This window comes from Ammospiza caudacuta, chromosome 6, assembly GCF_027887145.1.
Source record: "Ammospiza caudacuta isolate bAmmCau1 chromosome 6, bAmmCau1.pri, whole genome shotgun sequence".
Classification (NCBI taxonomy): domain Eukaryota; kingdom Metazoa; phylum Chordata; class Aves; order Passeriformes; family Passerellidae; genus Ammospiza; species Ammospiza caudacuta.
In genome coordinates this window covers 38,626,351-38,653,600 of record NC_080598.1, presented here as the reverse complement: position 1 = coordinate 38,653,600, position 27,250 = coordinate 38,626,351, and the positions used below count along the sequence as shown (strand labels likewise).

At 35.7% G+C, this 27,250-nt stretch overlaps 1 protein-coding gene across 2 annotated transcripts in view; it reads left to right on the top strand.

The window, feature by feature from the left end:
- The window catches only part of PRKD1 (protein kinase D1), a 116,046-nt gene that overhangs the window by 36,376 nt on the left and 52,420 nt on the right, over positions 1–27,250 (top strand). For both annotated transcript variants that reach the window (XM_058806284.1, XM_058806283.1), the window contains exon 2: positions 21,213–21,351. In XM_058806284.1, coding sequence (XP_058662267.1) covers positions 21,213–21,351 — 139 coding nt within the window. The remainder of the gene's footprint in view (positions 1–21,212; positions 21,352–27,250) is intronic.

Sequence of the window (27,250 nt, the reverse complement as noted above, 5' to 3'; positions counted from 1 at the left end):
TGGACATTATGAGCTTGAATCATGAGCTCTTGTATGGCTTTAGATTTGAAAGACTTTCTATTTTCATGTAATAGATTTGAAGGACAATCTATTTTCATATAATAACTTGAAAAACAGGTGATCTGACTGTCCAAGTATTTGTCATTGTGCCTAAAGCATAACTTCAATGAGTCTTTATGGGTGGGTGGGACAGGTGAGAAAGGGCTGGACTACCAAGATGCATACTGACTGATGCTGTGGTCTCTCAGAAGCTGGTAGATGGGTCATCAGCAAAATATTCTGCCCAGGTAACACAAGTGCTTTCCCATGAACTTTACCCTACTCCTTCCTCCAGTCTTTGATGAGGTGTGAGAGTGCTGGTCCATTTTCGTTACAAAGATGTGGCAAGCAAGAGACATCAGAAAGTGCCTTCATTGTGGTGTTTTTATGCAGCAGAGACAGAATGACCCGAGTTGGTGCTTTCCTCCAGTATTCTGTGGCTAAAGAAGCCTTACATTGCCTTTTTCTCAAGCTTCAGCTGCAGGCTGCAGCCTGTCTCCTAGACAGGACTCTGCTACTGCTCCATCCTTCTGCTCTTAAGGAAACTTGCGTGAACTTTCTGGCTTGGACTTCTTGGCATTTATATTTCTATTCACTGTAAATTTTTATGTTGGTGTGTGAAGTAAAACCTAAGTGTTGGCATACCAGAAAGACGTCAGTGTCTTGGGGAGGTTGGACTGTGCATTGTGTTCTGATTTGTAGTGGTTTGCCAAAGGAAAATTCTAGTCCTGTGCTAATGGGATCTCTTTCATCCCTCTCTTCATGCTTACAAATACTAAGCCTAAACATAATTTATTTTGTGTATACGAGCATGCATTCAGATGTAAATACATACATATATGTCTATATGTGTATATAACAATGTTGAAACTTCTGTCATCTGCTAGAGAGGGCTGGGGAGAATGATGGTAAAACTGGTCACATATATTCTGCTGGGAATGATTGCTGTTGGAAAGTCTCTTGGGTGAAATCATGTAGTCAGTCAGGTAAAGTTCTTACTAAATTATTTTTACTTTTCCTGTAACTCTTGGTGTCTGGTGGTACTTAAAGTATTTGATGTAGTGTCAGGGAACTCTGCTCTGCAATGGCACACATCCACTGATGGTGTTAGCTGCTGGATAGATGTTCACTTGTTGCTGTTCTGAGGAGCAGGAGAATGAACAGGGAGAACTTTGTATAACCATGGTTTCCTTGTGATGCTGACTCTGTACAAATGCCAGAGCAAAATGAATATTCCTTAAACTACCATGGATGTTTTAGAGACCATATTCATTTAAAAGAGAAATGGGAATTTGACTTAATAGAAATTCAAACTCGATTTTGGTTTTAGTCTCTTAGACTGAAATGCAACGTTGCTTTGCCTTTTGTTTGCTTCCAGGCTGAAGTTCCCACAGGGAGGAATTTCTGGCAGTAAGTGATTAGGTATTGTGTCAGGTAGCTTTAGAAGGCAAAGGAATACACTGTTTATTCAGAGAGCAATCAAAAGTTGTGTGGTGTTACTGTAGCCTCTTTAGCTTGGGGTGCTTAAAACGCAGAAGTCTTAACTGAATTCCTATAGAGAAGTGTAAACCCCTCAAAGATTGATTGAAACCCCTTATTGTTTCTCAAGCTGTGACAAAATGCTGCTTGTTGTTTCTGTGCTGTGGTATTGCTAAGCATGTCTGCATTCATTATGGTATAAATACAGGATGTGGTTGTGCTACTGTAGCTTCTTTCTTTAAGTTTGATTTGACTGTTTTCAGAGGTATGACTAAGATGGTGTTAATGCAGAAAACTGCCTTTAAAAAAGTAAACAGTAGATCATTTTTTAGCACTGTATACTTTTTTCAAGTATAAAGACCAGATGCATGAAACTAAATGCAATGATGCAGCTCTGTCAACTCTCAGTCCCAATTAATTTGCTTCATATTTACTTTGAGTCTCTTTAGATTAAAATTGATAAGCATGTGGGGGGAGTTGTCAGTAGACTTGATGGAGATGAAAGATATGAGGTTATGAAAAATTAGATAGGAATGAATTATTTTAAAATACTAAATAAATGCATGTTATAGAATTGAAAATTACTACAATTATAATAAAATCAAAAGAAACTATAAAACCATGAAAATTGTATAAGCAGATTTAATAATTCTCATATGAAGAATACAGAAAACATTAATCAGAATTTTGTAACAGTTGCCCATTGGTATGGGAAGTTGCAATATCCAGCCCATTGAAAAAGCCATACTATCACACTAGAAGAGAATAAAGCTTAAAGCAGGAAGTAATGACAATTTGAATGATACTTGAAATACCACAGAAGGAATGGATGTCAGTGGTAGCAATGGAGCTTTATTGAAAGTAAGTACTTAAGCCTGGTGAAGATAGCACCTCTGTTGTTAACGAGAGAAGATTTATGTTGTTTCGTTATGAAATTAAGAAAAGGACAGAAAACTATGATCTTTGACTTCTGTGGTAGGAAGTGGTAGCATTTTTGTGCGTGCATTAATTGATATATTTGGTAACATCATGCCAACCCTTCATTAGGGTTGGCATGATGTTATGTCTAAGTGGCTGTACAGCTAAGTAGAACTGACATCTGCTCTGAACTTTTGTTAGTTATGTTAATCCAGTTTTCAGTGAAAAGAAGCTTGGAACCTGTGGGCAGAGAGCAATATTAGCAAAGGGAGTGGCAGTCAGTTTGTCAGCCTGTGTAAAAAAAGGGAGCAAGACAAGTAATTATTGCTTGTACAACACTAAGAACTGTTTGAAGTTCTACATCATCACAACTGCAGCACTAATTTATTTTTCTTCGCTTCTTTCTGTCAGTAGCTCATTTGCCAGCTGACTGATAAGTCAGTCCAGTTTGGGATTCCAGTTCATCTGGTGAGATGGCACCTCAGAAATAAATCATCTGTGTACAAAAAACTCACGTGAGCATTACTATTAACAGAAGTAGCCTGCTGTAAAAATACCTAAACAAAATTTGAATTTAGTATCTAGACAGTGAAACAACAGAGAATATAATAGACATATTTTATATATATTATATATTATCATGATGTAATGCAGCTAGGTATATAGAAAAAGGTTACAAAAGTTCTCAGGTCAGTCGGAAAGAGTCTCTGGGCTGATGAAAGTAGAATTAATGAATTTGGTTTTATATTTCTATTAATTTTCAAGAACTTTCTGGAGGAAAGCTGCATTATTTATTATCGTACATATTAAAACTTAGCAAAAGTTAATGGTTTCTACATTATTTCTTTGTCATAAGCCAGTATAAAACGTGAAAATTTAGCTCTGGGAGATTTCAGCTTTAGTATTGGCATGGTTCAAAAGATTTTACATTGCTTCAGCAGCTTATTCATTATGCCTACTTCTAAGAGGATAAAACTGATTAACAGATTAGTAATAATTTAGTGTTTTGGTAAGATTAATGGCAGTGTGGATGTCTTGGAGTTTTTTGGGTTTTTCTCCTTAAACTCTAAATAGGATTCTGGAACTGGCAAGGATCTCCTGTGTTAGTGTCTGCCATTGCAGACAGTCGCATCATTTAACTTTGTCATAAAATTGTCAAACTTGACTTTTAAGAAGATTTGGGTTTCTATCCTGGGGCTTTACTTGGAAAAACTGTCCGAAAGATAAATTTCTTTGGAGCTATGCAGTTATTTTTAAATATGCAGCATGATTCTCTTCCTGGTCACCTGATAGTCACTTTTGTTGGCTGTATCTTGGGTTTTGTTGTTACTTTTCTTCTTTTCTAGATCACTTCCTCTGGAAGCTTGTCTTACTTTCAAGTTCATTCAGACAGATTAATCAAGCAAAACTTTTTCTCACCCCATAAGATACATTATGTATTTCATTAATACTGTTAATTTTACCTTATTTCCAAATAATCTATTTGATATTTTTTTATTTATTTATTGGCAGAGGAGTTTAGGGATGATGCCTACCTATCATACCTACATTGAATTCTACCAGTGCTTTTTACTAAAGCAGGAACAGATCTCTCTACTGAATATACTTATAGTCAAAGGTGGGGATTTTCATCTCTAGAGGTACTTCTCCATTCTCATAGTTAGCTTCTGTTGAAGGTGAGGTCAGCTGGCCATTGTTTAACAATAAATTTCTGCTGGATACTAGGCTGAATGCTGATGTCTAATTTAGTAAGAGATTGTGAACACAAAAGTTGTTTCTGAAGGAGTTTATGATGTGTGCAAAAGGGGGTTAAAGAGGTTACTTGACATGACCTGACTCTTTTTTGATTTGCCAGTCTAAACCAGAATTTTATAACTTCTGTTTTTCCTGATAGTGGAGGCAACAGTGCCTCTGCAATGTACTGGTACCACGTGGAATAAATGAGATGACAACAAGAATATGGTGAAGCAGAGCTTTCCAATGCATTTCACAAATTATACGAATTATGAAACTTACAAAACCCTAATGGTAGAAATAAAAATTATATATGGCATGTGTCAGAAGTAAGGGTACAGGTGCTGGAAGTCTTTGGATTTAGTCCATATGTATGTCTGTCCCAGTTTCTAGCCTAGCATTTTACTTCCTTTTGAGCAGTCTATAACAGCACTAATTGTTTTGTACTTTTATGTCTCATTTTATGTACTTTTTGTGTCTCCTTCATTCCTAGAACATTTGCTACACCTTGTAGCTGCTAGTAGCCATACAAAAGATACCACTGCCTCATCAGGTCTGGTGTGCTGGGATTTTATCAGTCTTATTAACAAACAGTCAAATAGTATTTTTGTGTCTTATTGCTGAAAGGATAGACTGGCTCATATAGTCGGTAGCGAAGTGTAAAGGAAATCACGAATATATTAAAAAGAATAAGCATGGCATAAATGGAACAGCTAAACAAAAGTGTCAACCTTAGAAGTTTTTTAATTTGAACTATCAGTGGCCTTTGATAGAATATAATTGTGGATAGAAATGTGAAATACATGCTGTTTTACATTGTCAGGCCCTGCAAACAACCCCAGTCAGATGACAGAGTTTGAAATGTTTCTTTCTACTCTTCTTTAGGGGTAGGAGAGGGATAGTTGTAGAATATGAGATTAAGATCTTTCTTCATTGTAATTCTGAAATCTGTGGTCAAGGAATTTTGTGCCCTGTTCTCCTTGTATCACACTCATTTACTGGCATTGACCAAACCTAATGCTCTTGTTCTTTAAATGAATCTTCAATATTCCTTTGTTTTTCTTCTTCCTCTAATCATAGTTGTAGAGGTTAAACGTCAGAATCAATTAGTGAAATTAATCTATGTTGCAATTTTGCTTTTTATTATGGAAAAAGCTTTTGAGCTGATTACCTACTGAAGCCACTGTAAAGAGATGCATTGTATGCTTGTATGACGACACCAACTCACCTTTTTTAGTAAAGAACAATTAGTAGTTAAAAGAATTTAAAATTTTCTCATATAATTTCAGTCATCATTTTGCTGTATGCATTTTTATTTATTTCAAAATCTCAGGGGAATACATTTGTGTAAAATGCTGCTGATACATGGCAAGCTATTCAGCCATTGTGTTTGGCAGGCATGGCACCCTGTGGTTTGGTGGCTTCTTATATCTTTGTGCAGGCACAGACTTTGGAGGAAGGAGAAGGGGGGGAGGGAAAGGTTCATTTGTTTCCTTATGATTATGTTTTTATTCAAAAAGAGTTGATAAGTTTTGTTTTTTTACTAATTTGCTTCTTGCTATTTTGAAATTTTCTTCAGGAACCTGTTTCAGAGATGACTGCTGCATTTAAAATACAGGATTGGGTGTCTCTTTGAAATGCCATTTTGTTTTGAAAGAACACCTACCATTTAAGTAAAATTATAGTGCTCTGAAAGCAAAAAAATAGTCTTTTGTCACTCCTGTATATTTATGCATATTTCATTTTAAACAAAAAGGAATTTTTTTCTAGCTTGGCAGGAGTAATCATTGGCAAATTTTATTTTATTTTTTTTTACTTTTTCATATACCCGTGTGAAGACTTATCTTTCTGTTTCATAATTAATCTTAACAGCATAGATTTTTATTTTTTTTTTAGCTTCTGCTTTTTCATAAACACAACCAGTTCCATTCAGGATTGGATGATTCCATTGTTTTGGTTGTGTGGGCTTTTGGGTGAAATTAAATGCTTTTCTCTTGGATCCAGCTGTAGTTCAGGGGAAGGGAGGAGGAGGCTGATGTGATGTGGGGAAGTTGGCATGGACTCTTTGGTTGTTACACTGAGTGGGCAGAGTAGCTATGAGTGATTTGGCCAGCTTTTTTTTTTTTTTTTCATGAGACAACCACTGCAAAGTGGTCACTTTCCTCCGCTTACATGGTTTTAAAAGCTTTAGAACAAAAAAGAAACTGGACTGTATTTCAGATAGGATTTAGCAAAATATAGGTAAGTTTGCAAATTGGAAACATCCTGAGTGATGGTGAGGTATGATAGATGTATTATTGCACTAAAGAACATAAAACATTTTGTCTTCTTCCTTTTACAAGTAAATAAAAATACACGGTTGCATAGAATATTTCTAGATTATTTCTATACTACTCAAACCTTTTTATATATATATTTTCATCTGTATCATTGTAAGCATCCAGTTATTACAGTTTTCTCTGTAATTTTCCTTTTTCTGTGGTGTATTTTTTGCATGTTGAGGGAGATTATCTGCACAGACTTCCGTAGGCTGTAAACAGAACTTTTTGCTGCAGCCAGGTTTGTGGCTGTGGGCTGAGATGATCTTCAGTCTCTAATCAGATCACTCCAAAGTGGGAGCAGTGGGCAGGAAGGGAGGGAGTGGTCAGAAAACAAGAAGCACAATGTTCATGTGCCTGTAATTTAAATATGCACCTGCCCATGGTGCCACGTCTGTGCATGCAAAATTATTCCTGGCCCCAGAAATTGGTGTATATTCAGCTTTGGCTTTACGTGACTTCTTTTTGCTACTTGTTAATTTTTGTTCATTTTTTACTGGGTTTTGAATGTGAATAATTAAAATCCCTTTCTCCTTCCATGCATAATTATCAATGGTAGAAATGATGATGCTGGTGAATCTTTTGGTGTGGAAAATGTGATCCAGTATACATAGAACCTTTGCTTATATGCATCCATTTAATGGACAGGTTTGACTTTTTCTAGCTTTCTTATTACATTTTAAGTTTTAGTGTGGTACAGGTTACAAATGCTCAGCACAGCAGTAAGAAGTAAATGTAAACCAAATTAATCTAGTTCCTAAAGGTCAATTTTCACTAACATACATAGGAGCAATGACCAGATGCTTTAAAAAATCATGGCCTCAGCTGTTATTTTACCTTGCTGAAAATTCCAGAAATTCAAACTGGTATGTCAGTGCATTGTATCCAGTTTCAACTGCTCATTTACCTTATTGGAGCATAGTAATTAATGACCACTGTATGTTTCTAATGGTACATTGCATAAAGTGAATCAAAGGTGACATAGCCCATGAAGCATTCTTCAGTGACTGCTTTGGGGTTTTGAAATGTCATTTGTTGTTGCTGCAGCTATACATGTTGGCAGTTCAGCTCAGCGTGCTGGATCACTGCAGTCAGATCAGTGCTTATTTGAAATGTTTATAGCTTTGTTCTCACACAGTTGTGCACTTGCTGGGTTTAAAGGCAAAAAATAATTGAGGCAAAATTGCCTGCTGGTAATATGTTATTAGTTGAGTAAAAATACTTGTTGGTGTGAGGGGAAAAAAAGAGAAGCCATTCACAAAGCACAAATATTACCTCTGCAGTACTTTGGTAAACATTGCAAGGACAAACCCCCCCACACCCCCCAAATTTTGTTTATTCAGGTACAGAGGATCTGATGCAGCTAAACAGATCTGTTTGTCATAATAACACATCCATCCATTATTTCATGCTTTGATTGTGCATAGTAAGATTACTGCCACTTACAGAGAATCAGAACTGTTGAACTAGTCGTGGGAAACTACGTAGCTTTATACTTCCAAATGATTATTAAAATGTTTTTGTGATAATAGTGACCTTTTCAGTGCTTGTGGAGAGAGTAAAGTATTGGAGCTGGTTGGCATGGAGGGTGTTAGGTAGCATGTGGCAGTAGGTGTTTTTGTATGGAGCACCTTGAATTCAGTTTTGTGAAACACTGGTGGGTTTCACGCAGACAGAGCACCCAGCTGCAGCCAGGCTGGCTTGGTTTGGACTCTGGCATATTGTCACAATCTGTGGGCCAGCAGTCTCCTTGTGAGGGGCACTGAGAATTTGTGGCTTTCTGCCACACAAGTAAAATGTACGTGGTCAGTACTAAATGGATTAACCACCACTGTTTTTGAATTAAAAAATGGCATTACTTTTTTTTTATAACTAGTCACTTTACTTGTTGCCCCTTCTCAAGGTTTTTTTTTGTCTTGCCAGGAAAGATGTGTGTCTCAGCTATGAGAGGAAAATTCAAGCAGCTTATCTGAGTTACTAGATTTTAAAGTGGTGGTGAAAGAGGCTAGCTGTGTTGGTCCCTCTGTTTTCCTTTCATCAGAAGTTGAACTCCTAATGTTTTTACTCACATTTCTAGGGTCACACAGCTTATGGGACATACGGGTGTCTGCCCCCTTTGACTATGAACTTTACTGCCCCTCTTCCTGCCTCTGATCTATTCCAAAAGACAAAGGTGGCCCATGAACACATAAGTTTGTATATTCCCTCTCAGTGTATGAGATCTTGATCACTCAGCTGCTGGCAATACAATCCCCTGCTCCCTGCAGACTACTAGTTGCTAGGATCTTTGTATATTAAGTATCTGTCTTTTCACCCTGGCTGGCTGGGTGCCAAATGGCCGGGACTTCAAGCAAATAAGATTATTTTACAATGACTCGTTTGTTTTTAGAACTTAGAAGGGTTTCTTTATATGTTAAATGAAAGTCTAAAAAGTTTTCTTATTTTGTGACAGCTGCTTTTTCCCTGGCAGGAATAGAATTTTGACTTTGCTTGTAGTGCTCTTCAAATATTGTGGTTAATGCCAAAGACTTCAATTTCTCTATGAAAGGAAGGAAACCATAATTTCCTTGCTCTAAGTGATATATTTTTAATGTATGAAAATACCCTGTGAACAAGATGCTTCAAGGAGCTGATTCACCTTTTTGTTCTCAGTTTAAATTTCTTCTCTGCATCATTTATAAGTTAGCTGTTCTGATTTTAAGTAAGAAAAGAAAATCTTTATTTTATGGCCTTGTTCAAAAAATTGTTAGGAAGATGACTATAAAAGAAGAAAAAAGAAGCTTTCTTAAAAAGTTCTAGCATCAGTTGTGGAACACTGTTCCACAACTGAAAATTGTAACACTGCTCAATGAATGGATAGTGCATTAAAAAAGACTTTTATAAAATAGTTTTCAGGAAGGTAGGAGCCAACAGTTCAAATTAAATGTTCATTAAATGTTGATTGAGTCACCGTCTTTTCACAAAGGCATTTATAATTTTTTTAGCAGCAGTACTTCCATCTCTTCAGAAACTATAGGGAGGAAGCTACCTAAAGTCTAAAATTAGAGGGGAAGAGCCACGAGAGAAGTTCCAGTCCCCTGTTGTGCCTGAGAACAATAGTGTCAAATATCTTCTTTATGGTAGCAAAAGAAGTGAAATTTAATGAGTGTGAAATTCTGTACTGGAAAAATTAAGTACTTAAGTAGGGCAATATGGAAGTGGATATTTGAGCAACCAAACCCATGTTTAGGGTTGACAGTGTGCTCATTTCATATGTTAGATACATGTTTTCAAAGATGCACATCCCAGACACATTAAACTCCAAGACAACTTTTGTCTTGATGTTTAAAAATATTCTTGAGGCAGATAGGTCTGACTCTGAAGCTAAACTGTCAAATAATCTGTCAGTACTAGTGGATGGGGGTGGACATGTATTCACCCACGCTGAGATGCAAATACTTCCCTTGTGAAATGTGGCAGCTATTTAGGAGCTCTGCACAACCGTTGAGAGTAAAAAATGGGGAAGTATTTATCCAGTTGAACTTACAATGGGAATTTTAGATAATCAGAAAGGAAAGTCACAGGAATGTGATTCGCAGAAAGGAACATTAAACCGTAGGAATTATATTACATCGTTTCATTACTTTGCACTGAAAGTTGGGAGTTTTTTATGTCTTACAGGAGAGATATAGACTTTAAAAGACCCAAAAGAATTTCTTCCTATTTCAAGTCAGATTGAGCTCTGTCTGCACCTATCTTTGTCTAACCTGTTCTGGGAACATCCAGTGATGGAAATATTACACACACCCTACAAAAGATATTGCTGGTGTTTTAACTACCCTTTTCTCTTAATATTGAACTTTAATTCACTTTATGTGCCTGTATTACTGCCTATCTAGAGGCAGAAGTAAGGACTGTCAATTTCCTTCTATCTGTCTTCTTTCACCTCACCTTTACGTCTTGCCTTTTGTAGCACATTCTGCAAATTTTTTACTGCTGATCCTTGGACTGTCTTTGGACACACAGAACTAGACTGATGACATTTGAGGTGTCATCAATGCCAAAATGAGTGTCACGATAATTTCAGGTACCTGTTGTATTAAATACCTCTTTTTATGCCCCGAGACTGAAAGCAAAGGATGTTCTGAGAAGAGTCCCTAGAAATCTGTTAGCCAATCTCTCCAATTTAGCCTTACACTGAATGTTGTTGCAGAATATGACATTATAGTAATTTGTTCCAATACCTTTTTGTATAAGAAAGCCATAGGAGTTATCTAAATTAACTCCTTTTTAAATAGAATGTCTCTATTAGAAACAATAATCCTATAATGTGGAAATAGCATAGCCATATTTGTTTTCAGTGAGCATTTGTTTTAAATACTTAAATTAAGTAAGAAAAGAAGTTGGACCAGCAAAATGATTGTTGTGTAATGTAATTCTACATAGCCTCAGCTGCTATAAATTGGAACTTGCAGTTTCTTTATCTGCTAGGCAGATGAATCAATAGAAAATCAGATTTCACTTTCTAGGACTGATGCTTATCAAATACGATCAAATCCTGACCTGTCTTTAGAAATTAAACAGCTTCCCTACTGCCATGGACAGGAGAGCATGTCTTTCAGTTCCTTCATTATTCTATTAGTCCTTCCTGAATCCTTTTGCCAGTGGCCTGGTTTTTTAAATTTTAAATGCTAGGTGTGAGAAGATTTCTGATTGCATTTATATCACTGCCAAAACAGAGTTAGTAAATCCATACTTTTGATATTCCCCAATTTATGGCAAAAACTATGTTCACTACATGTGTTCAAGTGCATGTTCACCTAATGATCTATTACGCTGACTAAATTTCATTGTTACTTTTTAGAATAGAGTCCTTTTTACATCAAAGCAGTTTATATTCCATGTTTCCATGTGTCTGAAATAATATTTTGTGAAGACTGAATCTGTGTCAGTGTAAAGCTCTGCTTACATTTTCTTCATTACATAACCAAAAGCAAAGGTAGTTAAATAGTAATAGTGTCTGTCATATTTTATTTGCTCTATTATTTTGAGGACCCTACAGCTCTGTGCCCCTTTATGAAGAGGAGCAAATAAGTTTTCTTCATTTTGATTACTCTAGAACCCAGTCACTGACTTTTCAGCTATTTCAGTTTTGCCTTTTTAGACTTGAAAATATGCGTGCAGGTTTTGTGAGTCCTCTTCAGCATCCATATCAACTGATGTTAGGGTACAAAGTGTTTAATCATTAATATTCAGTAATACCTTTTCCCCAAATAGGAAAGTGATTGATAAATCTATGTGGGTGGTAGAATTGTTAAAGTTCTTTTTGTTCCTAAAGTATAAGCAAAATTTTTAGTGTTCTTTAAGTGTACTGACAGTGATATTTCCACATTACTTTGGGCCTCTTCCTTGGTTTTCTACAACTCTTAACATTTTCTATTTATATCTGTTGCTATCAAGTTTCTGTTTTGAACATTATAGTTCTATATATGTATATAGATATATGGAGGACATACCTTAAAAGCTCCTTTTTATGACCTGGCAATTTCTGTGTTTAATGCAGTTATTTTTTTGAAAGCAATAAAAAAACCCAGAAAATTATCCTTAATGTTCATTCATATACTTATCTTTTGTGTGTTTCTAGATTAACAGAAGGCTTAAACATATGTTGAATCTTTATGCCTCTTTGTGCTGTGTGTTCCTGCAATGAATACATACAATTAAAGGAAGCACTGGGTGTGACTGGTCCAATTACAGAGAGAGAAACTTCGTTGTGATCTGCTTGTGATCCATTCTCCTTCCAGTGGTTTCCATTTCTTTACTGACAGTGTCCTAGTGTCATGATTGGGAGTCCATTCAAAAAGTTGTACACTCCACCTTTGAAACGTTAAGGTAGGAAGGTGTGGAACCCAAATGGCCTCTTCCCAAGTGATTCACTCTCTGTATATAGATTTTGTATTACTATATAAAAGCTGCCATTTTTTGTCACGTTAAAAAAAGAAAAGTTGTTTTCCTATCTCTAAACAGGTGTTTGGCAAGGGAAATCCTTTTGGGTGTTGGAGACAATGAAACTCAAACTTCCTATGACATGGCTTACTCAGAGCTGCAAAGCAATGCTAAATCTGCATAAAACAATAATTTACAGGCACTTTTGTCCTAATGTTTTTTACTAGCTCTTATGGACAGCTTCCTTGTAATGTTTTGGAATAGGGAATTAGTGTGTATAACCTGGCATTAGGAGTTGTTTTTTCTAAGTCAGTCATCTGATGCCCAGTACAGACCTGGTTCTAGGTATGTGTGCTCCTGCTTAAACTGGTGTCCAACATGAGTGCCCTCAGCCTTTTCTTCTGCTAGAATTCCCTCCTGACTATAGTCCTTACAGAATTAGGGAGCCCAGTAATCCTGTTACTTGGTGATGTTACTTTATGCTTTATTAAAAAGGATGCCAGTTACTGATAAATGGAAGTTTTGTCCTTTATTAATAAGGATCCTAATTATTAGTAATAAATGGAAGCCAAACTGACAACAAAGGAGCATATAAATTATTAGTATTAAAAACTGAACCAATATGATCATTAAACATTCATGTTTCTGTCACATTCAGTATGAGAGTACCCTTTACAAGTATTTTTCAAATGACTCTTAGTGTATTTCCTGAAATATAGAATTAATATTGGGAGTGGATGAAAGAGTAACTAATTTTCAGATTCTCTCTGAATATTTTACTTAAAGTGTGTGGGAAATCTGCTTTTTCAGGGGTAAACCACATACTTGGGAATACTTTATTTTAAATAGTACTCTTGATCAGAGATATTTTATTTTCTGTTACTGTGCAAAACAAAAAATTATTTTTAAGCAGTTATGTAGACTGGCATCTATCTGGAAGGAAATGCAGTTGATTCTGAAAGTACAGCAGAGGTATAAGGAAGTGAAAGGTCTCTTACCTTCATTAGATCTTTTGAGATCTCTTACCTCAGGAACAGAAGCCTTGACTGCATGTAAGCAGTTTGTGTTGTGCAATCTGTAAAAAGATCAAAGACACTCGTTCTGCATCTGTGTAGTCTGTTGAGTGAGGTACGTGACTGGTGTCTGAGTCTCCTGAATTGATGTAATGCATCAATGATGCTGGAACAAATCTGGTGGTAGGCTCTCACAGAAATGGGGGGTTTGGGGTTTGTTTTGTTTTGGTTATTTTATTAATAGTGTATGGAATTGGCTCTTGAATTGTTTTCTTAATCTTTCTTAAATTACAAATCCCAGATGTAGTATATGGCATAGAACTAGTAAGACTACAGGTTCAGAAGCAGTCAGTACTTGTGAGCAAGGGGCTCTTTAGATGTTTTCATGTTAATGGAACTAGAAAAAAGACTTGATTTTTTTAGTGATTCATCATCCTTTTTCTGCCTGTTTGCTGAAGGACATGAAAGTTTCTGCTCCATTTCTCAATCTCCTTGGTGAGAAATGCAATCTGTTCATGAAGTGTCTACATAAATGGATGCCTGCCAACAATCTGGCACTTGTTGTCACATTCTTCTCCTAAGCATTTCACAGGAAGCTCCATGATTCTGCACTGGGGTGGACAGTGTTGAGCTGCACAGAGAATGTGTACAGGAACTGTGGGAGCCTTTCTGCTGATGTCCCACTGTTGTCTTAGAGAAACGTGGATTAATGGATCAGTGTAGATCTCAAACTCTCAGCGCGAAACAACTGAGAAGACAGAAACTCAAAGTGGTCTCCCTCAGTGCTTCTGCCCATGAAATTTTTCAAATCAATGATGCTGTATATGCAGGTGTGGTAGATGTGATAATATTTTTGCCACCAACAGGATGCAAAGACCAGTTTATATTCTGAGTCTCTTTGTGATTTAATTACTATTTTTTTCTAAATATTTCTATTGAATTACCCTCTTAATCTATATGACAGAGCAGTCAGCTATGCAAGTGTGTTTTGATTTGCATGGCACATTGACTCAGAGGATTTTTATGTGACAAAATTGAGTGTTTTCTCAATTTCTGAGTTATTGAACTTATTCTTTCTTTACAGCTTCTTGACTCTGTATTGTCTCCATTGCATTGGAAGTTTTAATAGAATATTCACAAAATGCTGAGGAAACAATAGTAAAAAAGATTAGTCTTAGAGAAGACACATTATATCTGAGAGACAAAGGCTATTTTAAATTAAGGTAGCCTTTGTATGCTATCAATGAAAATCAACTTCTGACAATAATCAACATATTTTTGGTAATCTACTGCATGTGGTAATTCAGAATAAAGTACTTCCATAGAAGTTTCAGTGAAAAATATATCCAATATTTTCAATGGAAATGGAGATGTATTTGTATTTTGTGATAGAACAAATAGAGTAATACTAATTATGCTAAAGTTCTCTTTGTTTGAGGCAAAAGTGTTATTATTTTAGAATTTTCGTGTTCAGTTGCCATGGTGGATTGACCCCAGCCAGCAGCCACTTGCCAGACACAGTTCAGGAGCAGTGAGAAGAGACTCAGTCAGGTCTGGTTGCCCTGAACTGGGAGTTCTTAAATCTGCACGGAAGTAGCATGAGTAATGTGGGGTATACTCTGTAATTTTGGCAGTGAGCAATTTGCATGACAGAAGGCAAACTGACATACAGTGACAGGAAGCATAGGTAGCAAGAGAACCTGTTTGTTTGAAGAAATGCAAAGGAAACAACTCCTACCCTGAATGGGCAGGGTAGGAAACAACCTGTACTAAAAAAGGCTGACAAATAGATTGTTAAGAGTTCAGGCTCTTTCCAGAAAAGCCTATTTTTATGTTTCACCATGGCCATATTTTTCTTTTCCGTGAGTAGTTCTGTGAAGGAGCTCAGCTGTGTTTTAACTCTGTGGATCTTCATTGTTCCACAGCCAGTCCAAGTCAGTGTGCGTGGGCAAGATACTCTGTTCCTGCTGTAAGAGAGATGAAAGAATCTGATTTCTGCAGCAGATCACTGCTGCAGAGATAGAAAAATGTTTGTATGTATGTATTTGTTATCTAAAATACTGTTTACGCCATAAAGCAGTCAATAAGAAGTTTGGTGTTTTCAGATGGCCCATTTGGAAGATGCTTACTAACTGGTGTTCTACAGGTGATGAGTCCTTTATAAAACATGTTTGTACATCAATCATTGTAGTAAAAATATAAAAGGAATAATGAATACTGTAAGTAAGGAATGATGCTGCCCACAGTAAAGCATTAGGAAGCTTAACTGATGTTTGGAATGTACCACATGGTGATAGCTCTCTGAGGTTATATCTAAAAATATATTTATAAATAAACTGAAATGAGGATGCAGGCTCAAGCATTGGCCCAAAATCACGTAAACTTTTCAGTTGTTTAATTGCACGCTTCCTGATACGGTTTGATCTGTGCCAAATCGCATTCCTTCAGATGATGCTCAGACAGTTTGGGTCCTAGCATGTGTAAGAGACTGTTGAAAATAGGGAGTGGCAACGTCATCTCCCTGCTTCTGGGGAAGGAGGTCATCTGTGTGGCAGTGAGCACTTCCATGCCACTTAGCTGTGCATCCAGAGAATGGTTCCTGGCTGGTGTAGTCAGTATATTCTTAGTAACTTGTCTGTTTCACTTAGCAGTTAGATTGGAAGGAAATTGCTAATGCATTTTTAGGAATGCAAAGGCAAAAAGGGATCAAAGACCTATGTTGCTGTTCCCATTTACCACTTTAACCCTTGTGAATCTTGGCAATCCTCAAGGGTCATGAGACAATCAAGGTCTTTCCTGTGTCTCTCTTCTAAGTGTATTTTCCTTGCTCTGGTCATCTCTTCCTCACCTTTCCAGATTTCTTCAGTTGCCCCATTGCCTTTCCAAATCAAGGTACTTGTTCTTGATTTGGAAAGGCATAGGGATAGATGTATCATTTGCCTGTTTTTCTGAACCTGTGACAAATGGGTTTGACCTGGGCCTGTCTTGGGTAGTACTGCAACATAGGCAGCATCAAGTTGATTGGTAATACTCCTTATATTTTCCTTTTCCTCCCTATATAACCGAAGACTGATTGCCTGGGGAATATAAAAAAGAAGGAAAAAAAGATAAGGAAATAATTTGTTGCCTGTCCTTGCTGTTTGTCTGCCTGGCAAGTGCAAATGAAGTTACTGGAAAGGTCTAGGGTGAGTCACCATTTCTGAGATGTCTTAAGCATGGAATGTGACATCCTGGATTGAGGTGGAGATGCCACTGCTGCTGGAACAAGCTCCACCTCCTGTTTGTACTCAGATGTTGCTACATATATTCTGTATAACGTCCTGTAAACTTCTGTTTAAACTCCAGAGTTTGTGTTCCTTTGTAGCAACTGTAGTGGTGTAAAGTCTTTGAACACTAACTGATGTTTCTTGCAACAAAACCATGAAGTCTTGTGGTATTTCTTTATGCATAAGACTAATATTTTCATGATAGCATTGGTAAATAGAGCCTTTTAAAAATCTCTTGAGTTTTGCTAGAGAGTTAATAATGACTGCCACAACCAAGTGAAAATTTAGGCAGTCCTCTTAATGAAACATTGGCTTTTCAGTGTCATGATTTTGCTGTGTTCTGACTTCTGTAGAGAAAGGAAATTCTGACTTCTAAAAATCAAATGCACTCTTATTTTAAGAATATAAAAGAAAAATGTTTCAGTTTGGTTGATGTGATTGTTGAAGTTTTGTATGTGTATATCTTTATACTAAAACAGGAATATTGATGTAAGACTATTTATTTACTTATTTATTTATGTATGTTGGGATCAGATCAACACTCTTGTTCGAGTTAGATCAAGGTTACTTGTGTTTTAGCCAGTTAAGTTAACAAACATTCAGTGTGACTCAGCTTCTCCACATGCTGTGAAGACATTGTTCAGCCCACAGCCCTTATGTGTGCTGGGTCAATATCTTGGTGCTGTAAAAGGCTTCCAGGTTTTATCAAAGTTTTTGTTGCAGGTGCTGATATGAAAATCACTAAGGGCTTCTCAAAATCTAACTAATCTAGAAGAAAAAAACACTCATCATTAAAAGAGACAGTTAAATTTAATTTTAAGGAAGAGTTCAATGATGACTGAAAAAAGTAAATAAACAACTGTCATGACTTCCTAGAATAAAGCAACAGAAACTAAACCTTACAGAAGATGTGCAAAATTGTAGTAACATATAAAAAGACAAAAACAGGAAGATTACTTTTTTTTTCACTCTTAGCAGTGAGAAACTGTCTGCCTGTATGTTTCAATTTTATTATGTCAAAAGAAGTATTTTTGCAAAATTATCACAGCAACAGACTTTTTTGACTATTGGACCACATTATTAATTAAAATGAAGCATAATCATTGTTTAGAGTATATGTTTTCCAGTTCTTCTAGGTTAAGTTCTTCAGTGGAAGAAATTTATTTTTCATGTGGTTTTCATTTGACATAGCTACTATGCTAATCTTTCTAATACATATTTATTAAACCAAACTGGTGAAGTGTTGTCTCACCTTAGAGAGTCTTATCTTTCTTTGAAGTTAATTTCCATTCTAAATTGTGGTTTACCAGAAAAGAAGGAGGCAGAGTAGGTTTCCATTCAGATAACCGTGTATATGATTTGTTATTATTAATTAATTTTTGAAAGCTTCACAGTTCAGTTTGGAAATATGTTAGCATTTAGATATATCAGGTCTTGTAAAGTTTCTGTCTCTAATAATAAAACCATTTGATTGTCACAATAAATAGAGTTTTAAATATAACCAGCATTTTCTTCTGTCAGCCCCTCTTTGATCCTTATTTTGAGGAAAACTGTCAATAACAGCACAGTTATGCCTGTACATAATTCAGCTCATATTTGCATGTGGAAGGACCAATGCCATTGAAATTACTGACTGATGTGATGGATAGTGGATTACATGAATTACTGAATCTTTAAAGTTAGATGTTTTAGTTATTGAAATTTGAGTCTCCTTTTTTTTTTTTTTTTTTTTTTGTAGTAGCACTTGAAGGCTTTTTAATTGAAAATCCAGAATTTGCATAATGACTTGTCTTCTATATGGTTATTGGTAAAATATTTTGGTGGATTTTCTTGAGATTTACAGTTGCTAAGGGTAAAAACACTTCATTGCTTGCTTCATTGCTTGTATCTGCTGAGGAAAGATTAGTGCTGAGGCTCCTTTTACCCTGTTTTATGGATGATCTGCTGCCAAAGTGCCCACAATCTGGGCAATAAAAAATGGACTTAGAATAACTTGAGATGCTGATCAGCAGTCTTTTTCATCTGAAAACATAATTTTATTTTATATTTCTTTAAAGTCTTACGGGTAGATAATCGTGATGTAATATTTTTAGAAAATGGAAGAAGCACACAGTTTCAGTGTGCTTATTACATACAGGTGACTTCAAATGATAGTAGCACTTCCTCTTTTTACCATAAAAGCTGCTACAATATCATATAAGATATGTTCTATACAGATGTTCAGACAGCATTTATTTTAATGCTCAATGGTTGGAATAAAAGTCTGTTATTTGCCTGTTGCAGTTTTATTTGTTAGTAAATTTATTTTTTCACTTGTATCTGTTCATATTTTGTTTCTGCTTATTGGTGGAAAGGGATTGATTAAAACAAAGGGGGAGAACTCATTTTAGAGTGTTTCCCTTCACATTTTCTCAAACCAAGACAAGAGGGTATCTAATAAATAACACTGGGGATATACTTGAGTTGACTTAGAAATTTTGCTAAATTTTAAATCTGGAACCTAGAATTTCTGGTAAGTGATCACGTTAAAAATCTAATATTTCTGTTTCTAAAAAGGGGGAGGCAGGAGATGTTTGAAATACACAGCGAAACTGTGGCAGTTTAGCAAGTTAATTATGCTGTAAAGGTCATTTACCCAGTTACACTTGTAAACTGAAGCACCTTTGACTGAAGCACGCTGAAAGGCCATTAAAGTGATTCATTTTGCTTCTCACTTGGAGTAGGCAAACAAGGTGTTTATGGCCAGCTTTGATGTCTTAATTGCTACTGATGACTTGTTAAGCAGCCAGAAATACATCCTGTTTCTGAACCTGTAAGCAAGTCTTCCACTCCTGATTCTCACACATGTACTGTATTTCCTCACTGTGGCCATTACAATGGCCATTTAACTCTGGTAATTCTGCTTTAAGCAGCGGTTGTACTGAAACAGGCCCTTCTGTTGGTACTGGGGAGTTCAGCTCCAACACCATAAATTCCCTGCTTTGTCTCCTGTTCAGCAGAACCGAATGCTGTTTGTGGTGGTGTAATACCAAAAGCATCGTGGCTTCTTTGTGTTTACTTTGGTCTGTGCATATCAGCATTATTGTTGGCAAGAATAAGTTTAGCTGAGGGAATTTTTGTCACTGTTGCAGCAGTTGGTCCTTATACAATGTTTGAGAATCACACCATCAAAATGACTGTTTTGACATGAGAGTAGTGTATCTGGGGAAAACTAATTCAAACAGAAGATTTCTTGTATGTAATTTATCAAAAATGTTGTGGTTGAATTTACTTTTTTCTACAGAATATAATAACTTGTACCTCATGATACACGTATTTCTACATACATACATAGAATGTGTAATATTGCAAATATTTTTTTAGGTAGAAAAAGTTGAGCTATTTGAAAAAAGCAAATGGAATGGTAATGTAAAGAGAGAGCAAGCAATTTAAATCATAATGAATTTAGAGGGAAATGCCTCTGGTATTTCTGAAATCCAGTGAAATGAGAAAAATTTTGCAGTTTTAACAAGGATAAGCAGTTTCCATTTTGAAGAATAATATTTTACTGCCTCTATAAAGAAAATTCTTAGGAATGCCACTGTGTTTGTGTGTAACCTCAAAACATACCAGTTTATTTCTCTGGCTGTACTTGTCATTGTGTTTTTTTCATTGTATGTTGCCAAAACATGGAGTTGTGCATTGATGTAAAATTGAGTGGATTGTCTTGTAACATAGAAAGGGTCTCTTGGTTGTGTTTTCAGAACAAAGTCATAGTTCTTTAGGCTGGGAGTATGAAAAAAGCACAATTTTTTTTTGCTTCAGAAAACAAAAAAAGAAAAGGAAAACAGTTACCTAGATAATAATCTCCAGTGTATAACCTCAGATTTTTTTAAAAAAACCTTTTTTAGTTTAAATAGGATTTATTATTATTTTGAAACTCCAGTTTCTCTGCATTGAAACAAAAGATTATGATTAAATTTTGAAATATTGTTTTGAAACATTGTTTTATGTGCCTGGTAACTTCAGTCTCAAAAACCAGATATTTCACATTGAGTTGTCATTTAAGCATTGCATCTTAAGCAGAGCTAAGATATATTTCTTTTGTCTTCTTTTGGGCAGACATCTGGGGAGAGATCATAGAATCATGGAATAATATAATGTAGGGCACTCCAAAGAACATCTAGTCCAAACAGCTGCTCCAGGTCTAATTAAATTATCTTACTCAGGAAGTGTGAGGAAAAAGTTACCAGTAGTGGCTGCAAGATACATTCACTTCTCTCTCATTTCCTAGTGGATACTGCATTGTTCACAGCAAGAAAAAGGCAAATGAGCTTACTTGCTTGGTGGTAAAAACATTTCAGAATATAGTAATAAATATTTTCATAGATGAAAAAATATATATCCTATTTGATACTAGTCTGAGAAGTGATCCAGTCTGCCCTCAAAATTTCGTTATACATTCATTGTGTTTTACAGTTTTGTATTTTACAGTTATGTGTCTTACAGCATAGTGAATTCTCGTGGGTTTGTGTTTGCAGTTTCCCGAATGTGGTTTTTATGGAATGTACGACAAAATCTTGCTCTTCCGCCATGACCCTACCTCTGAAAACATTCTCCAGTTGGTGAAATCAGCTGCAGATATCCAAGAAGGAGACCTAGTTGAAGTTGTCTTATCAGGTAACTAAAAAACAATGAAAATTACTGTCATTCTTTTGCAAATGAAAATATCCAGAGTAGTTTTCTCCCAATTGGATTTTAACCCAGCATGGGTGAGAGTCCTACAACCAAACTTTCCTTTTTCTTGATTCCTTTCTCAGATGTATATTAGGCATATTATGCCTTTAGTTTTTTTTTTCTGTTGCCTTGTGTATTTTGTAACAACTCCTTTCATCCTTATTACTAGTTAAGCAACAGGTTAACTAGTTAATAGTGTTAATAAGCTAGTAAACTAGTTAACATTAACATTAATAAGCTTTTTGCTAGAGTGCTATGAAAGTGTCCGCTGGAAATAGAGTAATTGCTTTTTCAAAGCCCTGCGTAGTTTTGCTTGCCAAGACTGCTCCGACTCTTTACATGATCTATTTTTTGGAATTATGAGAGGAAGGGGAGAGCACAATAATGTGACTCAAATACAGAAGAAGTCAGAGGATGTCATTAGGTGTCAATAGGACTTGTCAAAAGCTTAGATGTAAGATATGAGCTTTGTGACTTGGAATGGTGCAGAGTTTGCATGGGTGTGCAGTAGAGTGAATGCTGGAACCTTAAAGATGTAAAGCTGCTATTTGGCAAGTAAAACTTGGAAGAGGATTTAAGGGCTGAATTTCTGCAGTTGGAACATGCAGTTAGAGCATCTGGAGAGATGCTTAAGTACAGAGACATGTATGCCATATGAAAGTAAAAATTGCAGCTGTAGAAGGGTGTAGGATAGTGAAGAAAGGTGAAGTCCTAATGGATGCTGAAAAGAGTGGAAGTTAGGTCATATAATCTAAGCCAACTGAGCTTTTAAACATAGATTTCTTGTGTAGGACACTATTCCATATTCTTTGTTTAGAATAGGAAAGAATGAAATAAGGAGTAATGCCTGTCATTCCTATAATTCATCATTCACCTTTTCCATATCAGGAAATAAGCTTTTCACTTTCAAAAAGATACCAGTAATTTGAACTTAATATTTTCCACAGAACATAATCACGTCAGTAATTGTGATGCAGTGAAAAAAGTTAACAAGGGCTTTAGTGCTTTATTTGATATATTGTTTATATGAAGTGTAGATCACACACCTTCTAGTTTGCCAAAATCAGGCAAGTAACTGTTTAAATCTTTAGGAGCAAAGGACAGCAAATGAAACTTCTAATATGTCATGGCCTGACTGATGGCTCTATTACAAATTAAAACCTTCAGTTAGATGTCTCAAATTAAACACATTTCCTCAATAAACACTTGAAAGCATTAGTGTCTTCCCTCAAATGAAGACACTTCGCTCAAATTAAACTAAATGCAGCAATTCATTTTTGCAGACAACTCCTGTGTCATGTAAAGCAGGGGAAGTATTCCCAGTTCTGCAACACTGAAAATGGGAAAGAAATATACAAACAATCTGTAATGTTTAAGGAATTATTCAAACTAATGCAGGCAGTTTTTTATTGAAAAATATTCAGTTAAAATAGTTTAAAATTATTATGGATTTTGACAATAGTGCATATCAAAGTAGCTGTAGATGGTTTATCTCCTTTTTAATTAAAGGACAAAGTCTATCTAAATACACGGCCATAAGAAGTCTTTTTCAGGATGTTTAATAATATGTACTGAAAATTTATTTTGAAGGGATTAAAAAAACCTTCTGGAAACAGAAGAGATTGGCCTTCAGCACTGCAGTGTTTGATATTGAGTGCTTGAGTGGTGGAAGGACAAATGAAATACAATATGTGCTCAGATGCATATGCTGAACTGATCGAAGTGTTTTATTTCTAGCCTTCATTATAGAGAACTAAACAGAATATATACTCTAAAGTTCTGTCAATTCAAGGTATATTATGGTAATTGTTTTTGAGTGTCATGTCCAAAAGAGGCAGTAGAACCCATTGTAGCTGCTGTGGCTTTGCTGCTTAAAACTCCTTGTGCTTTGGGTCAGCATCCCCTGAGGCACTGGTATCTGATGTCAAAAGCTGTACTGATCCACTGCATTCATTTTTTATTGCTCGGGTCAATACTGTTCAGAGTACAGAAAGCTGAACTGTCAGTCCTTGTATTCAGGATTATACATTCATTAGTATGCATTTTCTTTTTTTCATTGTAGTTTACTTAAAACTGTATTAATAAAGCTGGACCACCCATGATTTTTTTAGTACTGCATATGTTCTTGGCAGTTTAAGAATCAGTAAACATGATTGTTTGCTGGTTTAGAGCTTCTATTACAAGTTCTTGAAAGAGCTGAAATTTATCTGCAGAAACTTAGAGGTGTTGCTCACTGTAGCTGAAGCACCTTAGTCTGTTTTAGTGAAGAAAATTGTACCTGTAGATGTCATGCAATGTAACTGAAACAGTTTGTGTTAGAGCAAAAAATTTCTGGTGAAACACGAGAAATTTACTCAGCTCATATTGCAGCACCTGCTGTGCATTTTTATTCTTAATGAAAATTATTATTTGCATTTTGCATTGGTGCAATACAATGTAGTATTTTAATGGACTGCAAGAATCATGTAATGTGCTGAACAAATGTTGTGTGTCTGTCTGCTGACTCCTCCAGAGGAGATGAGCACACGCTGTTGCAGTCAGCCAGATGAATTGTGGTTCAGTGCCAATATAGATTTTGGCATTTTGGAACTGAAAGGTCAAACATTGTTTTAAGGGTGGAAGCAAAAGTGTATGTTGAGTGTATGAGATTTGGTTAGCTGCACGCTAAAAGAGGAAAATGGAAATTTTATTATGAATGTAGTAACCTTAATAAATAAATAGTTTTACTTCTATTATTTTTTCCTTTTATTTTATGTATTTTTAAAAATATCTGTTTGAACACTTTATTATGGGATTCTGATAGTTTGTATAGGAATATGGGAACACTTCAGAATGTATTAGAACCAGAAATGTTGAATATATTTGGTTTATTAGGCTGGACTCCTGGGCATTCATTAAACAGTATCACTAATACCCTTGTGGCTGTAACATATAACTCACCATGTTTCTGTGTTCTTAGCTGTGTATTTTCTATATTATTTTTTCTTCAAAATATTGGAAAATTCATCTTGTCTTCAGAATGCCCAAAGGCAGAAAATTCTTTACTACTTCTGTGGAAATCAGCGCTAATGTGTTAATTGAATCCAATAGATACTTAGTTCTCTGCATTTCAGACTGAAAAGGTCTGAATCTATAGAGAAAGGATTTTATCCAAGTGTATTTGTAGGAAGGGTTCCTTTTATTCGAATACTATCAAAAATTAGTAGGAAGCAAGGTACAGAAGTGGCAGTTTAAGTTACAGTCAAAAGATGGCTAGAAATGAGTTGTCAGTCATTAAAAAACACTTAAAGGAATAGAAACCAGAAGTTACATCTTTTTAGATCTCTCTCTCTCTCAAATGTAGTTTTCCTGTTTGCTCAAGAGAAGGAAACATATTTATGTAAAGTGAATTTAAGCTGAAAAATGTCCTTCAGTCTTGATGTGATCAAGTAGTATTTGCTGAAATCTTCAGCTGGACCTCTGAGAGGTTCACTTTCATGTTCCACTCATGAAATAAAGGATGCAAACATTAATTACCAAAATAGCATAATGTAAAATTCACCATAAATTTGAACAGAACAGATTATTTTTGCTGTGATAAACTCACTTCAAGTTAACTCCTAGGTTTTTGGAGATCTTCAGTGTTGTTTTGACTAGCTTATAAAAATAACTTATTTCAACTGCAATTTGTTGATGCCAATGAATTGATATTAATGATAGGTGCTGCCCTATGTACCCTTTCTTTGCAGAGAAGGTAAATAGTTAACAAGTTTTTAATTTAAGTTGTTACATGAGATCTGGAAAGTAGATCAGTTAGCCCCTTTCTTAAATGAATGATATGTTGAAGATATTATTTAAAGCTGTTTGTAGATGCAATTGCCAGCCTCCATCTGTGTATCTGTGACATTTTTCAGAATAACTGTATTTGTTGTTTTTTAAAATAGAGGCACAGACTCTGTAGAAGAAGCTGACAGATGAGGATTGCTGTGCTTCTGTACATCTGTATTCTCTTTTTGAGTTCTGATTTTGAGGGCTTCAAGGAAACAATTGCTTTAGATGTCTTTAGACTTGTTTTTGTCAGCATAGTTTGTTCTCTTCTGTACCTTGTTCATGAAGTTTATTAAAAACTGCTGTGTAAATTTGCCAAGTCTATTCATGATATACAGGGAAAAATTGTGTATTTACAGTTTTAATATGGGTTTGTTTATAAAAATTCTATCTTGTTTTTACTGGGCAAAGTTCCATTGAGATGTAAGAGGTTTTTGTCTGCTGCTGGGAAGCAGACAGGGAAACGTTAGCATCTTGTGTGAATTAGTGGAACGTACTTCATCTGCTTGCTGTGACCAGTTGTGCTCAACTTGGCAGGATTCCTGAAGCAAGAAAGTCAAATAGGAGCTATTTTACGTTCCCTTGCTGAGCTGATGAGGGCAGGAATTGATCCAGTGCTTTTGTTAAGAAGCTGTTTCTGTTTTAATACCACATAGATGGTAGATCTCCTTGTTGTTAGATGTGGACCTTTTATTTTGATTCAGTACAGTATATACTGTCTATGATAAAATATACTGGGCTGAATAAAAGCTGTGGATAGCTGTACAATTACAGTAAATGCCTTTTATCAACACAGAGTGTTGCTAGTAGTGTTAGTTCAACTTGAGATGAAACACTGTGATATTGTATCTCTATAACATAATGTTACAGTACTTATATAGTTGGTCACAGTTTGTGATTTTGCTTTGTTGTGATTGAAGAGCATCCTTCTCTTGGTGCCTTCATGGCTATCTTAGCATGCAGTTTTTTGGTGTCTTGAGAAATACAAATATCTTTATTCTGTCTGAGATGAAATCTTTAGCAATTATTCTTCCTTTGTGTCCTTTCAATTTTCTCTATATGTCATTTTTCTTATTTCTGTAGAGGTAAGGCTCATTCGTGATTAGGTTAAAGTTGATTGATTTTGTATCCCTCACTGTTCATTAGTCTAATACTGTTCTTGGGTCATGAATTTCTGATAGATGACTGTTTAAAGTTGTCAGAACTGAAAGATTCTTTCCTTTTTTTGTTTATGTTGGCGTCATTGTCTTTTTTCCATATATAACTGTGTTAATTGTTAGTTTCTGTTAGTGCCTGTATATGAGAGGTCACTGTTCCACTGCTACCGAATAGATCAAACATCCAACCTCATACATCTCTAATTGTCTGATCTCTTCAGAGAATACATTTTTGGTTTGTGTGGTCTTTAATGAAATTGTTGGTTCATTTGAGATATTTCACTTGGTTTTCCAGATTTAATGCAAACACTTTCAGTCCAAATGCTCATAAAGAAATTATGTTTTCATGACAGAACAGGGTGAATGCTCACATGGATAAATAACTGTTTATGACTTAGGAAGCAAAGGGTAGATGTGCATGCTATTTTCACAGTGGAAGTAGGTTACCAGCAAGGCACTTAAGTCTGTGCTGTTAAATACATTAATGAATGATCTGGAAAGCATTACTAATAAAGTGTCAGGTGTAGCAATGGAACAGAAAATGGCTTGTAATGTCACTGCCCTTGTGTCATCTACCTTTGTCACCTTCTCTGCTTCAGAGAATGCTGATGTTGCTTTGAGAACTCCCCTTTCAAAACAGGATTCCAGGCTTACTGCATTTTTGTCTGATCCAGTAATTCTTACGCTTTTGTATTCCTATCACGTGATTTCACTGAAAAGAGACATAATTCATGTCACCCCACTTTAACAGGCCTCACCTCAATAAGTTGTACAGCTGGCTTTTCAAGAAAGGTGGAATTGAAGCTGATTAGCTACATCAATTGCACTTAATGTCTTAAAAAAATGCTGGTCAACTTCCAAAGTGGACCAAATTAAAT